At 38.1% G+C, this 15,838-nt stretch overlaps 7 protein-coding genes across 7 annotated transcripts; 3 read left to right on the top strand and 4 right to left on the bottom strand.

Annotated features, from left to right (window-relative positions):
• Positions 1 to 1,790: 1,790 nt before the first annotated feature.
• Positions 1,791 to 3,499, top strand: RHIMIDRAFT_308839 (general substrate transporter; the record flags this gene model as incomplete). The annotated part of the gene is made up of 4 exons (XM_023614581.1): positions 1,791 to 1,880; positions 1,932 to 2,218; positions 2,271 to 2,376; positions 2,441 to 3,499. The coding sequence occupies 4 exons, from the start codon at positions 1,791 to 1,793 to the stop codon at positions 3,497 to 3,499; spliced, it is 1,542 nt and encodes a 513-aa protein (XP_023464551.1).
• Positions 3,500 to 3,862: 363 nt separating this feature from the next.
• On the top strand, positions 3,863 to 5,700 carry RHIMIDRAFT_228137 (NADPH:quinone reductase). Its single transcript, XM_023607609.1, has 9 exons — positions 3,863 to 3,924; positions 3,981 to 4,051; positions 4,111 to 4,237; positions 4,295 to 4,562; positions 4,614 to 4,719; positions 4,783 to 4,909; positions 4,967 to 5,019; positions 5,068 to 5,414; positions 5,476 to 5,700. Exons 1-8 carry the CDS (start codon positions 3,897 to 3,899, stop codon positions 5,290 to 5,292), a joined length of 1,005 nt encoding a protein of 334 aa, XP_023464550.1. The 5' UTR covers positions 3,863 to 3,896; the 3' UTR covers positions 5,293 to 5,414; positions 5,476 to 5,700.
• On the bottom strand, positions 5,406 to 6,077 carry RHIMIDRAFT_238983 (60S ribosomal protein L12; the record flags this gene model as incomplete). The annotated part of the gene is made up of 4 exons (XM_023609078.1): positions 5,406 to 5,414; positions 5,476 to 5,879; positions 5,936 to 5,965; positions 6,023 to 6,077. 4 exons carry the CDS (start codon positions 6,075 to 6,077, stop codon positions 5,406 to 5,408), a joined length of 498 nt encoding a protein of 165 aa, XP_023464549.1.
• A 1,648-nt stretch (positions 6,078 to 7,725) lies between these two features.
• Positions 7,726 to 9,607, top strand: RHIMIDRAFT_238982 (cytochrome P450; the record flags this gene model as incomplete). The annotated part of the gene is made up of 10 exons (XM_023609077.1): positions 7,726 to 7,818; positions 7,862 to 7,934; positions 8,002 to 8,123; positions 8,193 to 8,349; positions 8,398 to 8,720; positions 8,777 to 8,804; positions 8,857 to 8,915; positions 8,971 to 9,090; positions 9,139 to 9,436; positions 9,489 to 9,607. 10 exons carry the CDS (start codon positions 7,726 to 7,728, stop codon positions 9,605 to 9,607), a joined length of 1,392 nt encoding a protein of 463 aa, XP_023464548.1.
• Positions 9,608 to 9,881: 274 nt separating this feature from the next.
• Positions 9,882 to 11,822, bottom strand: RHIMIDRAFT_244718 (phospholipase D/nuclease; the record flags this gene model as incomplete). The annotated part of the gene is made up of 10 exons (XM_023610108.1): positions 9,882 to 10,002; positions 10,056 to 10,133; positions 10,185 to 10,243; positions 10,301 to 10,411; positions 10,459 to 10,641; positions 10,709 to 10,849; positions 10,900 to 11,088; positions 11,139 to 11,279; positions 11,340 to 11,447; positions 11,496 to 11,822. 10 exons carry the CDS (start codon positions 11,820 to 11,822, stop codon positions 9,882 to 9,884), a joined length of 1,458 nt encoding a protein of 485 aa, XP_023464547.1.
• A 99-nt stretch (positions 11,823 to 11,921) lies between these two features.
• RHIMIDRAFT_238980 (uncharacterized protein) lies at positions 11,922 to 12,891 on the bottom strand (the record flags this gene model as incomplete). Its single annotated transcript, XM_023609076.1, has 6 exons — positions 11,922 to 12,014; positions 12,087 to 12,136; positions 12,200 to 12,288; positions 12,339 to 12,388; positions 12,439 to 12,685; positions 12,734 to 12,891. The coding sequence occupies 6 exons, from the start codon at positions 12,889 to 12,891 to the stop codon at positions 11,922 to 11,924; spliced, it is 687 nt and encodes a 228-aa protein (XP_023464546.1).
• A 450-nt stretch (positions 12,892 to 13,341) lies between these two features.
• Positions 13,342 to 15,636, bottom strand: RHIMIDRAFT_285356 (glycogen debranching enzyme; the record flags this gene model as incomplete). Its single annotated transcript, XM_023613272.1, has 2 exons — positions 13,342 to 15,359; positions 15,411 to 15,636. The coding sequence occupies 2 exons, from the start codon at positions 15,634 to 15,636 to the stop codon at positions 13,342 to 13,344; spliced, it is 2,244 nt and encodes a 747-aa protein (XP_023464545.1).
• Between the last annotated feature and the right edge of the window lie 202 nt (positions 15,637 to 15,838).

Here is a 15,838-nt window from a genome sequence, read left to right as displayed (position 1 = left end):
CAAAGGACGCTTTTCCTGAACAGACCAACCACACAAAATGCAGACAAATGCCCCCAAGCAATTCAGAAGAACCAGACAAACACACCAAACGCCAAGTGGAACAACCACCTCAACACACCAAATATCATAGTAGAACAACCAGCTAAACACAGTAAATACCATAATGGGCTAACGAGGACAGCAGAATTTTTTTTTTTTGGTCAGGCTAACAATGACCGCAGAATCCAGCTACTAGTACAGCACTATGAAAGCTCTCTTTCAAGGGTCGACCTTAAGCTTCGCCACAGACGCATTATCCACTGACTTTTCAGAGACGTCCGGAGGGCCTCCTACTTGGTGAGAATAATCGATTTAGAGTGGGCTTCAGGCTTCATCAGGAAAGAATCGTGCGAGTTCCATAGTGAGACCTTTGCTTAAGAACCGAGCATATACAACTGGCGCAACTTGTGTACTGAGTAAGTTTAAAAAACTTACCAAGAGATTCAAAAGACCAAAAGACCAAGAGAATAGTTGAAGAATGAGAAAAGAGAGGGAAAAAAAAAGATGCATTCGCTCCCTTTTATTTGTTTATTTGTTTATATCCCACATGATAATATCGTCTACGCCCACATATCTTAATCACTCCTTAAAAAAGGCCTAGTCCTGATAAATTTATTAAGGAGGAACATTCAAAAGTTGTCAAAGAGGTAAAAGTTACTCTCCTGCTACACTTAACTTTGCATATTGTGTGATTTTTTGTTCTTTGGGAATGCTAAAGAATGTAGAAAAATAAAGACAAATGAACACAGATGTAGAGCTTTTCTCTTTCTTCAGCTGTAAAAAGAGTATTAAATTGATGCATCAAGCATTTTACTTTAGTATTGGTTATTACATTAAATTGATTTAAAGTTCAAAAGGAGGAAATGTATCGTTAATGATATAAAGGCTATATTTTATCATTCAACAGCCAAGGCATGTTTATTCCTTACATTCTATTGCCATCTTGTTTCAAAGTATGGCCATAAGGTTTTAAGAAAGGCTACAACTCCGAAATGACGGACAATTGCCTTGTATTCAGTTATCTTTTGTCAATTGTTAATAGTACTCAACGATGTTTTTCTGTATAAAAAACATTATGATTTATTTTGATGTCTCCACTTTGCTTTTTATTATATCATAAGAGTACATGTCCCCCCGTGGCAATAACAGCTTTGCATCATCTCCATATCCACATAGACTTTCTTTTGTCCTTAATATGTTACTCATATGCAATAGTCCAGGAATGTACTTCATTTTCTTCTATCTGATTTGTCAATTTGGAAATATCGTATCATGTTCTGTCATAACCTTAACCATCCGTTGTTACACATAATAAGATGAAGGTGACGGAGGGGTTCAAACGGAAAAATTAGGAAGTCAAAGTGCAGTTTCCATGGTATCCACTGGACCGCCGATGAGGAGGGTGAGAATGAGGACATGTATTGACTTTAAGAAGTAAACAAATATTTTTCTTTAAATTAAAGTTGAGCTGTAGACTTTATTAGTAAAATTCTCCATTCGGTTATCTGTTTTCTATAAAAGGGTTTCTCTTATGGGAAAACTGACAGGAATAAAGTTTCCCTCGGAGAATATCCACCAATTATTATATGACTCTCTACAGAAATACCATGGCATTGTCCTGAAAGTGGCACATGATGTAATACTATTTTGCGGGGCATTCTATATATGGATTTTATTATTTCGGGCAAGTATATAAATCAACTTCTTTCGCCCTTTTTGTTCATTGGAACCTTAATTTGTAAATAATATCAATGAAACTAAATATATACCATTACTTTAATGGCGCAAACCTTGTTTTGATGATTAATCTTGCTGCTGGCCTCAGCATATTTTTCTTTGGGGTAAATAATGATTTGATCTACTACTATTGATAGTGACTAATATGAATATAGTATGATCAAGGTGTCATGAGTGGTGTCAACATATCTCCTGATTATGTTGAATTGATGGGCCTTCAATCAAAGGAAGCTTTGCTAGGTGGTATTGTTGCTGTTTACTATGCCGGAACACTGATCGGCGCTTTAATGGGCGGTTGGATTGGCGACAAAATCGGACGTATCAAAACAGTGGTGCTCGGATCAGCCATTGGTATTGTTGGTGCCGCTTTACAGACATCCGCCATGAATGTGCCTTGGATGATATGTTCTCGTATCATTACCGGTATTGGTACAGGTCATCTGTAAGTATTCACAAAGCATTCACGACAAGAGTTTTACTAATTTATAAAACAGTAATGCCATTGTGCCTGTCTGGAGTGCAGAGACATCTCATCATACCTCTCGTGGTCAAATGATTGCTATGGAATTTACTTTAAATATCTTGGGTGTTGTTGTAGCTGTAAGTTTTAAAGAGAAAGAGATAAAAGGGGATTGTATCTGATCGTATGAATGTTTTGCTATAGTATTGGTTAGCCTATGGACTGGCCTTTACTGAAGGAAGTTTTCGTTGGAGATTTCCAATCGCCTTCCAATTGATCCCTCTCATTGTCCTTGCCATTGGTATTAACTTCTTTCCTGAATCCCCGCGATGGCTGCTAAAGAAAGGTCGTACGGACGAAGGCTTAAGTATTCTCGCAGCTCTCAGAGGAAATGGAGATCCAAATCACCCCGATGTACAACGAGAATATCAGGACATTATCACAGCTATCAGAGAAGAAGAGAGTGAAGGCGAACCTGGTTACTTTAGCATGCTCTTCCATCGAGATCATCTCAACATCCCTCGTCGTGTTCATCTATCCATTTGGTTGCAGATCATTCAAGAACTGACAGGCATTGGTGTTATCACTGTATATGCTCCTATTGTTTTCCAGAGTGCTGGATTTTCAGAACGTACGTCACAACTACTCTCAGGTATTAACAATATCTCCTACATGCTCTCCACACTCGTGGCTGTCTTTACGCTTGATAAGTGGGGTCGGCGATTTACATTATTCTATGGAGCTGTCTGTCAGGGTGTATCACTTATACTTGTTGCCGTACTCACAAAGCCTGACATCATGTCTCAAAACCCACTTGGTTATGGTATTGGTGCTACTGTATTTACATTTTTGTATACAGCCTTCTTTGGCATGACTTGGTTGACTGTGCCTTGGTTATATCCTGTTGAAATTTATCCTACCAAAGTACGTGCAAAAGGTGGCGCATGGAGTGTCGTCGGTTGGTCTATTGGTAATGCCCTAGTAATGGAAATCACACCACCTATGATTGCTGGTATCGGATGGATCACATTCTTAATATTCGGTGCCTTTAACTTTTTGGCTATTCCTATTGTGTATGCCCTGTATCCAGAAACAAGTAACAAGACATTGGAAGAATTAGATGTCGTCTTTTCTACAAAGTCATGCTTAGTATGGAATGCTGAAAAGGAACTCAAGCAGAACACAAGGGCAAGTTCAAGTGTTGTAGGACAAGATGAGAAATCAAAAGAAATGTATCAAGAAGAAGCTAATATAAAGGCGTAATGAACTATCGATATACTATTTATCTTATTTTTTAATAAATAATGTATAATAATATTACTTTATATCAATACACTGTCTGATATCCTCTAAAGTCAACATATCACTAATAGAGACCCACGAACAAGACTTGAAAGGGTCAAAAGGAAACTCTGTAAAATCATTGAGGGTACATTGTGCTATTGTTATCCGAGACATATTTATGTTCTTGCTTTAGTAATTTAACTTGTTCTCAGGTTGAAAAGATAAAAGAGATTATTAGAAGCATGGGTGAATGACTAATCCTTATGAATGATGCAGTTTATCGGAGTTCATGTGAAAACTGTACATTTGTAAGCACTTGATATAAAAGCGCTTTTCTACGTCTTTTTTTCCCTTTTATTAACTCGAATATAAAATAATGCGTGCCGTTTTAGTTAAACAATCAGGTAAACAGTTCTTGTTCATGGTTATTATATGATTAAACGCGTTTCATATTTCAAAGGTGATGCTTCCCAGCTCTACTTGGGCGAACACGAAACGCCTGTTCCAAAGGGCACTCAAATCTTAGTCAAGGTAAAAAAAAAAGAGAGAGATTATATACAACCATTTTTTATCAAGTTAGCTTTTATTAGGTCAAATGCTTTGCCTTGAACAGAATGGATATTAACCAAAGACAAGGAACTTATCCTCCTCCTCCAGGTGCTAGTCATATTCTCGGTGTCGAAGTCTCTGGTACTGTTGAAGCTATTGGTGAAAAAGGTATGACAGTAATAGAATGTAAATGTAAAAGTTGCTTACTTTTGGCTTTTTTATTAGTATCTCAATTTAAATTGGGTGATGAAGTGTTTGGACTCATGCCCGGAGGTGGTTATGCTCAATATGCTGTCATTGAAGAATCATTAGCCATGCATAAGCCTGAGAAGCTTTCCTTTGAAGAAGCTGCTGCCATCCCAGAAACCTGGTTCACTGCTTATCAAGCTCTCTTTTTTGTTGGTGAATTGGAAAAAGGTGAAGATGTGCTCATTCATGCAGGTGCATCCGGTGTTGGCATAGCTGCAATTCAGTTGGCCAAGGACAGAGGCGCGTAAGTATTAACTTTTTATGATGATTGTATATGATCTTTACATATGATTAGACGTAACGTTTACGTAACCGTTGGTTCGGATGAAAAGGCCAAGTTCTGTGAAAGTATCGGCGCAACCAAAGCCATCAATTACAAGACTCAAAAATGGGGAGAAGTGGTAAATAGGATGAACAAACCCTTGTTGACATATTGATTAATCTTTCTTTTTCAAAACAAAAAGATCAACGAGTTGACTGATAAAAAAGGTGTCCAGCTCATCATTGATGTCATCGGTAAAGACTACTGGGAGCAGAACGTAAGCAGCTTGGCTTTAGATGGCCGTATGGTCATATTGGCTTTTATGAGTGGTAAGCCTTTGGTAAACCAAAATAAAAAGTGCAATCTATTCAATAACGCATGCTTAGGCAAAGTTGCTGATCAGGTCGACCTTTCGACCATTTTGAGAAAGAGATTAACGGTAATGGAATTATAATTAAAAATAAACAATATACTCATCATTTTATAGATCCGTGGTTCTAATCTTCGTGCCCGTACTGTAGAATATCAAACAAAATTACGAAATGAAATCTACAATAATGCAGTGTTGAGCCATTTCGCTAAAGGAGATGGGAAATTAAAACTATTTGTGGATAAAGTATTCCAATGGGAAGATATCATTGAAGCCCATAAATATCTCGAAAGCAATCAATCAATGGGTAAAATCGTTGTTAGGGTAACTGATAACCAATAAAGCAATCTCTCTTTTGCCGAATGAAACATAAACTGTCAGTCTACGTATATGCTTTTTTTTTTTTCCAATCTCTTTTTTATTATTAATTTGTCTGTCTAAACAGTTGTTCAAATTTATTTTTCCTATAATCACAAATACAATCAGTCAATGCACTGCTCTTCTTTTTCTATCTCATCAACTTACGGGAATTTCGATTTCACCGGCGTCAATAGCATCTTGGATATCCTTGGGGCTTTGTCCATCAACGGTACAACCGACAGAGAAAGCAGTACCGAGAATTTCCTTAACGGTACCCTTGAGTTCACGAGCCAAAGACTTGAAACGCATAGTACGTGCGATTTCAATAACATCGTCCAAGGAAATGTTACCAGAGTGCTTGATGTTCTTTTCCTTCTTACGGTCACGAACGGGTTCCTTAAGAGCCTTGATGACCAAAGAGGAAGCGGAAGGAACAACAGAAACTTGAGCTTGACGGTTTTGAATGGTCAATTGGACAGTGACACGAAGACCCTTCCAATCCTTGGTACCCTTGGCAATATCTTCACCGACCTTCTTGGGAGACAAACCAAGAGGACCGATCTTGGGTGCTGAATAATAAAATGTCAATCATCTCCATTATTTCTATATTTTTTCTTCTTCTTACCAAGAGCACTTGAAGCACCTACTTCACCACCTAAAAATTACAATGTTTGTCAATTTCACATTCGTCATGTAATTCTATTTTTCTTACCGGTGGCACGGAGGTAGATAATTTTAACCTCACTGGGATCGAACTTGGGAGGCATCTATCATTATAATCATTACTGTTAGGATGCTGTGTAGATGGATGAGCTTGATGTTGTTCTCTAACCTTAAAATCTGGAGAAAGAGAGGGAGGATGATCTGAACAGAAATCTGCCCTTGAATAGTCCTTCCTTCTCTATGTCCTTCTTGTGTCGCCCCTCTTCCCCCGTTTCCGGCAGCGGTGTTCCGAACTGCAGCATGAGGACTCTAACAGACCGAAAGCAGTCACACGCATGTTGTTGTGAGCTCCACAGTCGAAATCGAAGTACATTCCCTTCCACTTAACAATCTGCTGTTTATCATCACAATATAAATATCTTCAATTATTCTTAATAGAACAAGGTATTTATTCTCACTATAATATTAGCAAGTTTCTTCCCTTTTCAATTTTGTGTGTGATTTATCTATCCAGAGTCCGATTTGCTCAAATTTTAAAAATACATATACAGCATTTGATTGGCTTAAGCCCTAATAGTCAAGAATGGATTCCATATCTTCCTTTTACTTGTTTCATAAAAGAGATTTAATCATCCCTTGCAACGTTAAATATTTGAACAAAGAACAGTCAAGTGATGTTGTGATTTGTGAGATTAAATCCATCCTTTCCTATGACATTGAATAAACATAACAATGCTTTTAAATCGATATGTTTTGTACGCTTTGTTCATGTTTTCTTATCAGGGTCATGCATGTAACACATAAAAGTGAAATTCAAGTATCCCACAGGGCTGACTTCAATTGTCCTAAAAAGCGAATTCCACCATTTCTCTTTCTCCCTTGTCGATCGATTGCATCTAAAGATTTTATTTCTTTGAGAAAATAATGACATTGCATGTTAGTCTCTTACGCGCATTTATCTCTTTGAAGGGTTCGAGAACCACAGAAGCGGTGCATTGAAAGAGCGTGTCTTTGTGTAACTCGGCCTTGATCGTTCTTTATGCAACAGTTTATAATAAGCTTTTACATTCACTTCATCTCTCTAATCGTAAACCTGCTTGGTACTACAGAGATGAAGTAACTGTAGAGAATACTCACACAAGTATGTGGAGAACTAAATATACATTTGTATTGATGCATAAAAGTGATATTGATATAAACATGGGTCATACAATTGGTGGCTTCTTTAATGTAAAAAGGCGTATATATGCAGCTCAATAGATCGACAAAATGACTCTAACCCATGGTTTTCGATTTTGAATGGGCTTTTAATAAAGTAAAATTTATACAATATAATCAATTTATATAAAGCCACAACACGCGTTACAACATTGAATAAATTTAATATATCCTTTAACAAAAACTCATGTCCAATACAATCAACAGTGTTACTTATCATCCATGGCTTTTTTTTTTGAACTGCAATTAATGAATGTATAAATACTTGCCAGCTTTCCATTTTCTATTTCGGTTCTTGTCCTCTTTTTCTTTTTTTCTTTTTTTTTTTTTTAAAAAAAGGACACAAGAGACGCCATGAACTCATTAATAAACATTTACACTACTTCTTTCAAAAGACTATTACCACTGATCAAGGATAGGCCAAAAACTTTCTGTATCACTGCTGCTATACTATTGCTTGTACTTCAGCAAGTTCACTCTTTCTTTTATGTACCAAAGAACATTAGATCAATTCCCAAGATATCTTTTCTCTCGATGGCCATATCATTTTTGTACCGTGAAGGACCAGCTGAACGTTTAAAGCGTCTAAAGCTTCCTGCAATGCGGAAGGGTAATGGATTCTATTTGGTAAGTCTATGCACTGATGAAAAACTATTATTCATGTTTATAGAGTCGAGTCCCTTTCTGTTGGACGGTTTATGTCGCCAATCCTATTGCTGCCAAGCAGCTCTTATTAAAAGCAGGTATGTGCTGAAACAACAAATTATGACAGCAAGCATTGATCTCTTCTTTTTTTTAAAAAAAAAAAAGAAAACTTTCCCAAGTCTCATTTCCTGATGGAGACAGTTGGAAAAGATAGTCCTTTTGTACAGTTTCTAGGCCCTGATAATGTAGTTAACTCTAATGGTGAAAACTGGAAAAAGCAAAGAAAGGTAAAAGCAAGTCAATTTCGCATGATCATTCCGACAAATATTGACTGCATGTCTGTTTATATCCTCCAGGTCATGAACCCAGCTTTTCACCGCTCCATGCCTGTAAAGACAATAGCTGGAGTTGTCCTCACTCTTTTTGCTGTTATTGACAAATATAAAGGCAAAGTTCCTGTTACTTCAACAATGCAAGAGTTTACTCTCGATGTCCTTGGGCTCGCCATATTTAGTAAGCCACCGCAGAGTGATGCACGCATGAACTAACGTTTATAAATAGATTTCGATTTTGGGTCCTTGAAGGGGGATGCAAAGAAATGGCGTGCAGAATATAAACTTGTGATGGAGACTCTGTTTGATCCAGTTACAAACGTCTTTACTGGGTTTGATTTTCTTCTCCGATATATTTATCCAAAGCGTATAAAGGGCGCAAACGCTGTGAACAATTTAAACAAGTTATTTGATCAACTAGTCAAGCAGAAACGCTTAGAGGTTCAAAGTGGGGTTCATGCGAACAAACCTCAAAATGAAAAGGATCTGCTTACGCTTATGCTGGAAGCTGAACAAAGAGGAGAGGCAATGACTACCGATATGGAAATGAGAGTATGTAATTGCTAGCTTGTCAGCATAGTTTTACTAATTCATTCTCTAACATATAGCACAATGTCGCAGTATTTTTCTTAGCCGGTATAGTTTGTGTAGAGCTTCTTGATAGCTCCCAAGACTGATTATATCTTAGGTCATGAGTCTACAGCACACGTACTTTCATTTACTCTGTATTTTCTTGCCAAAAATAAGGTCCTTTAGTATAATTGAAAAAGTATTTCCTCATTTATCTCATAGTTAGCTATAGTATGTTCAACAGAAGCTTAGAGAAGAGGTAAGTCGTGTTATGGGAAGAAAGTCTGTGGATGTCGCGCCTACTCTCGAGGAACTAAGACAAATGGAATACCTGTACGCTGTAATCAAAGAGGTACTTTGTCAGTTTAATGCGCGTTGAAGGAATTAACGTATTACTTAGAGCCTTCGACTGTGTAGCATTTTCGATGTACTAATTTTGCGTGATGCAGTAGAGGACATGTACCTGGATGACACTTTCATCCCAAAGGGCACAAGAATCACCATCGACGTGAGCGCAATCCAGCGTGATCCCAAGGTTTGGAATAACCCAGATGACTTTATTCCTGAAAGATTTATGGAAGGTGGAGAAGCAGAAGGACATGAAGGCATGACCTGGTTACCTTTTGGAGGTGGCGCACGACAGTGCATCGGAATGAACTTTAGTCTGACCGAACAGAAAGTTGCTTTGGCAATGCTTGGTAAGCTATCTGAAAGGGCCCAGAAAATACTATTGCTAATACTTGTTTTTAGTACAAAGATATGATATTGATGTTCCCAAGGACTCGATTCACTATGAGGATATTGCTTACGAAAGGCCATTTTATCTTGCACCACAATCCTTGGAGTTAACCTTTACAAAGCTTCATTAACTAAGTGAATTGGTTCAAGACGCTCTATTTGCAATTCATTTCTAGTCAAGTAATAAAAGCTTCATCTATTTCCGTTTCTATGTTTCCCTCTTGTCGTATACGTTAGATATTTTCTCTCAAAAATAAAAACTCAGAGATGTCTTTAGGTGTAGCAGATAAGATACAGGTACATACTCTACTCAGACTGGAACAGGAATGTTCAAATATGTAAACTGCAACATCAGAGCCTTTAATAAATAGTTGTATATATATTTTACGACTTTTTGTAAAGTATTTATCCCATATTTTGTGTCCATGCATCTTGATCAGGTTGATATCTAGGTGGTGGTCGTAGATATGGAGCAGGTATGTCTGAATCCTCATACAAAGGTAGCACCACACCCAATTCCCAGTTACTTTCTAAAAGTTAAGACATTTGGCTACGTTTTTCCCCTCCCTCATATCTTACCTAATGTTTAACTTGGGCAACTTTGAGGTCTTTGACATAGTGAACTTTCCCCATGCTGATGTTGTTGCGTTATGGCTCCTAAAAAAATGTTATATTCGGGTGTAATAGTTATCTATAGATGCAACTGACCCACAATAGACCCATCCTTTAACTTTACCCACTCCTTTTGGTAATGTGCTTATGATGTACTGTTGCGATACTTTTTAATTCATGAAAGAAAGCTAATCTGCTTTACCTGAACTTACTTTTGAGTGCATGAGGGTACCTTGTCTATGGCTGATAGCGTCACACATAGCTTGACGAGGAAATGTAAGCTTCCGCCAAGTGGCTGTATTGAAGCATATCGAATCAGCGCCCTATCTTAAGCGTTAGAACAGAAATGATATCAAACGGTTTTTCTTACAGGAGGTCCATATCTACTATCTTGTACAGTACAACGAGAAGGAAACACAATATCTACAGGAGGAATTTCATTCTTTTTGAAACTAGAACGTACTGCTTTTCCGTCAGCATAGGGCAAAACGCCGCAAAAGGATTGATAAATCTCCTGTAGATAGCTGACAGTAAGGGAACCAAGAGAAGATGTCTATTGATTAAAACCAATTAAATAAACTTTAGAATAGTAGTGGTAGTAATAGTAAACAAAGGTATACCTGCATCTCCACTTTTGGATGATTATCTGCTTCCAATGGTCCAGTAATGTTTTGTATTATTTCTGCTAAACGTGTGTGTCCATACTTTTTATATTCTTCTTCCCCTTCAAATATGCCTGATACAGATGCCACAATATGAGCCTAATTCGATCTAAGTCTTTTCTCTTTTCATTAATCGGCTAAACACTCACCTTTGCCTTTTCAAAGTTATACTTTAATAGCTCTTCTTTAACTGAAGAAGGCACTCGCATCTTGTCCAGTAAATCATATAGTTCCTTGGCAAATACAGGCAGCTCTAATGCAGATTTTAAAGGTTCAATAAATTGTGGAAAGTCCTGGATAAAGACAACGTTGTCCAAATCCTCATAATCGCATGGGACCTAAAAGGCATCAGCTTCCCCATCTCTATATGAACCTATAAGATTCTTACCAAATTGGCAGATCCAATTACAACACGTAAAGATGATGATCTAAACAATAGCATCAACTTGTTATGGAAACAACCATATCTCTCATCTTTTAATGGTGGTTGAATAAGCACTCTAGTCGGGCCTAGTTGAACAGACATGGCCTTTGGAACATATATTCTGTAAGCATCTACACCTTACAACAAAACATCATGCAAACTTACTGGTCTACCGTGCCCCACAATGACAACGTTTGCATCCAAAGGAAAGTGTTCGTCTATATAGTCCATGCTGTAAACAAACGATGTGATGACTGCTTTCTTCAAATCATCCTATAAATATTGGTTAAGGAAAGGGAATATGTTATGCATAATAACTACTTTTTGAACAATATCACTCAGCTTTATATAGTTTGGCCCAGTAAATCCTCTGACATAAGTTAGCTTTACAGTGCCTTCCCAATACTTTGAATTGGATGTATCTACACGTTTGGTTGTAACAATAGACGACTGATCTTCAGATCGTTGTCTTTTTCGAACAGGATCTGTCGCTAATAATAGATCTCGAGCTGTCAACTGCTCTACTGTTTTCCCAAGTGAGGCAGCAATGGCTTCTTTCAAGTCGTCACGCTCCTTTTCTTGTTCTTGAAGGTGGTGGCTTAAGGATTCAGCCATTGCTTTTCTCATGTCTGATTCATAATCACTCATTTTTTATGTGTATTAAAAGGAAACGCATGTCGCTTCTTCAAAACTGCGAGACTATTTATTTCTTTCACAATGTGTTGTAATAAGTTCAACTATAATAGTTTATTGTTTGTTTTTAAATAGTTTGTCAACGAGATCAGTTGGAGAAGGATCGTCTGTATTGTGAAATGGTGTTACTTGTCTACAATATTGTGGCTATAGAATACAAAACAAAGAAAAAGGAGGGGTTTACTTAAAGAATAAAGAAAAGAAGAAGTCATATCTTACAAGTGCAGACGAAGATTTGGATCGTTTTATTTCTTGATTATCAGATGAACCTAAGCCAAAGAAAGATAAAAAAAAAAAGATGTAAGGGAGAAGAAAAAGATTGTATAACTTACTTGTCGATTGTTGTTCTGATTGTGCTTGTCTTTCATTAATGATCATCGTTGGTATGTCTATAAACGCTTGTTGCTTTTTTAATGGTGGTCTAAATATAGTTCAATAAGGTAGATTACTTTATAAATAAGTCAATCTTACGTATCATAACTAGTTGTTGACTCTGATACTTGATCCATTCGAATTGACAACTGGATGATGATATTAGTCATGGTTTTATATTGGTTTCTTCCTTTTGTACTTTAATAGTCGAATTGAACTTGCATTCATCCAACAGGTATCTTCTACTGACTAATCCTGAACCAGCGTATTCTGATAGATTGACGGTTAATTTTCCTATAAAACTAACATCTTTACTTCCTCCTATTTCTTGAAACACTTGTAGCTTGAGCTCACAAGGACCTAATATATTATCTTTTGAAATAACCAAGTGTGCTAATGTATTGATTGGGTAACCCCAAAAGATGGAGTGATCACGAATGGGTGATCTACAACATTAAGCATTACTATTTCTTTTTATATTTGTAAATAAAAACCTGCTGGTCGAACCACTTGTATGTTCAGCGTTCTTTAATTTCCATTTAACGTGATATATTCCACTGACAAGTGGTACGTTGGCAAGGTCTTGTATGGTGATATTAATTGAAAAGTCTATTTTACGGTGTTTGGATACAAACAAGTTGGAAAATGGCATACTCTGAAAAAAGTGGACGATTTTTTTTTCTGCTTTTCTGTGCATTATTTATTTTTACAGCCTTACTTTAGAAATTATATTCGCATAATAGCAATTATACTTTGTGTGTTCTTAGTTATCTTTATTGTTGACAACATCATTTTGATAATATAAAAAAGCACTCTTATAACGTGATCAACGCTTAACAAAATTATTCAGAGAAAAATCTCTCGTTCATAACCCTCGTTGTCATGACTAATGTGAAACCTATAAGACGCATAAAGTAGCTTTCATTACCCCCTCTTTACTTTATTCTAACTTTTTTTTAGGAAACAATGAATAGTCCCTTCAATGAACTCACTTCCTACATTAAGCTTGACTGATAAGAATTAGATGAAGCCATTTACTTACAAAAGATGTGTTTTATTAACGAGAGTAATTATTCAAATACAATCATACTTCATTACACGCTTATACGCCTTCAATCAAATCATGAAGTAAATCTAATAATGTAGCAGCCGACCAAGCTTGGGTAGTACAAGAATCAGCACAGAATGCACCATCCTTATTTGTGAGTTCCGGTAGACCACACCAAACGTTTTCTTCAATATATTTACGATGCTGACGCATGATGCGAGCAATATCCTGCTGTGATATGGCATCAAAGTAAGTTGCAGCGCGTAAAAAGTAACCAAGTGGCCAAAGCCATTCGGGTCCCTGGTGGTAGTTTCTACCTTTAGCTGTTTGGAAATCCTCAGAGTCTTCCGAGTTATTATAGTAAGGACGATACTGCTGATCGGCTGGGTCCAGTGTTCTCATACCAAGGGGTCCTACCAGGACATTCTTTGCAAGCCGGATAGCCTCTTTAGCATGTTCCTTGTCAAAGAGCTCAGGAGCGACGGCCATGGCAACAGCAAAGTTTGGTCTGAACTGATATTCAGTATAGGCATGAGTGGCCTTGTATACGTCCTTGTAGATTCCACGACGATTGACAATCTTGGTGATTAGATCGTAATTGCTGTCCTTGGAAGCGTCCAGAGGAATATAATAAACTCTTTCAAAGTTCTTTTGCAAAAGATCGTTCCAATGTTTATACGTAATTGTCTTGTTCTCTTGTCCAATATGATCAATACCAGTCCATTTGAACTCCTTTCGCGCCACTAGCTCGTTGATCCAGCGCAAGGTGCTCTTGAGCAAACCTGTAATTTCCACAGGTGCACCATCACGAGGTGTGCCAGGGTGTCCCTTGTTTCCTGCTTTAGGTGACTCTCCCATCTTGTCCATCCAGGTGCCACAGTTCCAAACGTTGCCTCCGACTAGCACACCAGAATTCCAGTCGACCTCGATATCGATATTAAATCCTTCGTCAGTCATTTGTGAATCTATAGATGGGCCGGCATTGTGTTCTCTAAAATGAATACCGCGAGCATGACGTTCCATAATTTCTTGTACAAGCTCAGCAATAGTCACCGAGTACCTGTATCCTTCCTCAACCTCGACAAACTGGTCGTCCTTGGGAAACCTACGAGGAACCTTGACTTGTAGAATAGATTTTCCGTCGGGAGCAAGTCTATAGTAGTCTTGAATGGCTTGCAAAAAGAACCAAACGGAATCACGGGAATTATAGCGAGGATATCTTACAGAGTCAAGCAGGTTAGGTATCAAACCATGGCGAAGAGAACCAGCAAAAGAAATGATGTGGTTCTTGGCTGCTTCATACTGGCCGGTAACAATCAGGAGGCCACGCAGAGAGATAAAGACATCGCGACCCCAGACTCTCATATGCTGTACAGTAAAGTGGGGCAGACCAGCCGCCAGGGAAGCTGTAGACTCGGTTGGACTTAGACCTGCATTGGGCACAATGCCGTAAAGTTGAACACTTGTCATGGCCAATTGCTTGATAAATTTATCACCTTGCTGAACGAGTGGCGACATGAGGCTTAGAGCGTGTGCGTATATTTTGTCGTATGCTGTCTGGACAGTCAATGCAAAATACTTGGGTACCAGGAAATCGGGAAGGCTATGCAGCAATGTTGCTCTGCTTTCGAACCAGTTAATCAAGGAAGCTAGGTTTGGGTAATGCTTCAGATGGACTCTCAAGCGATGAATGATATAGTCTACGGCCCAAAGACCAGCACGAAGGTTGTCACAGAGAGGGTGGCCCAAGTCATTGTTAGCCATGATAGGTCTCAGGACAGACATGAATCCCTGTAAACCAGCATAGACAAGCTCTCCAAAATTAGGCACCACATAGACACTATCCCCAGAAGTAGCTGCAATTTCTTCACTTGAACAGCGGTAGAGAACAACGTTACAATCAGTCAAATTCATATTCTTGAAAACGTCATCATCCATCTTTGTCACAAGTTCATTTATCTCTGCATACTTGTTGCCTATGGATGTCCTGACAACGCAAATGGAGCCTGGGGTAAATCTGTCCGAAAGTATGATTTCAGCAAATGGGCCCTTTTCGTCTTCATTCTGAACGACTTGTGGTGGTTCCAATATTTCCAAATGGGCAGGAAAACCTTGTAGAAAACCTTCTATTTCAGGCAACGTCTTGCTGTCAACTTTTAGAGAATAAGCAAATTCAAAATCAACAGTTGATCGACGAAGACGTATGGGGGAGTGCCCTGTTCCTTGGCCAGGGAAAGCAGTACGAGAGATCAAGAGGTAGCCATTCTGTGATCCAGGATGTTGGCGGTGAACGAGCAAGAAGTCGTTCTCTTGATGTACATGAACTTCATGATACCCCTCAAGGCACATCTTTTGGTGAAGCAAATTGAGTTTTCTTTTGGCTTCGATTATGCCCATCTCATGCTTTGGGTTAGGATCATATCGTCTCTTTTCATTCACTATATCAAGCAGGCAAGGGTATATCTCGTCATATCCCTTGACACTACCTATTGCACAGTCACTGAAGGCTACGATAGCAGCATTTGGCAGTGCATCCTATAAAGTCGTTGGT

This window comes from Rhizopus microsporus (assembly GCF_002708625.1).
Source record: "Rhizopus microsporus ATCC 52813 unplaced genomic scaffold scaffold_12, whole genome shotgun sequence".
In the NCBI taxonomy this organism is placed as follows: domain Eukaryota; kingdom Fungi; phylum Mucoromycota; class Mucoromycetes; order Mucorales; family Rhizopodaceae; genus Rhizopus; species Rhizopus microsporus.
The sequence above is the reverse complement of the archived record's forward strand: the minus strand, read 5'-3'. Positions and strand labels throughout refer to the sequence as shown.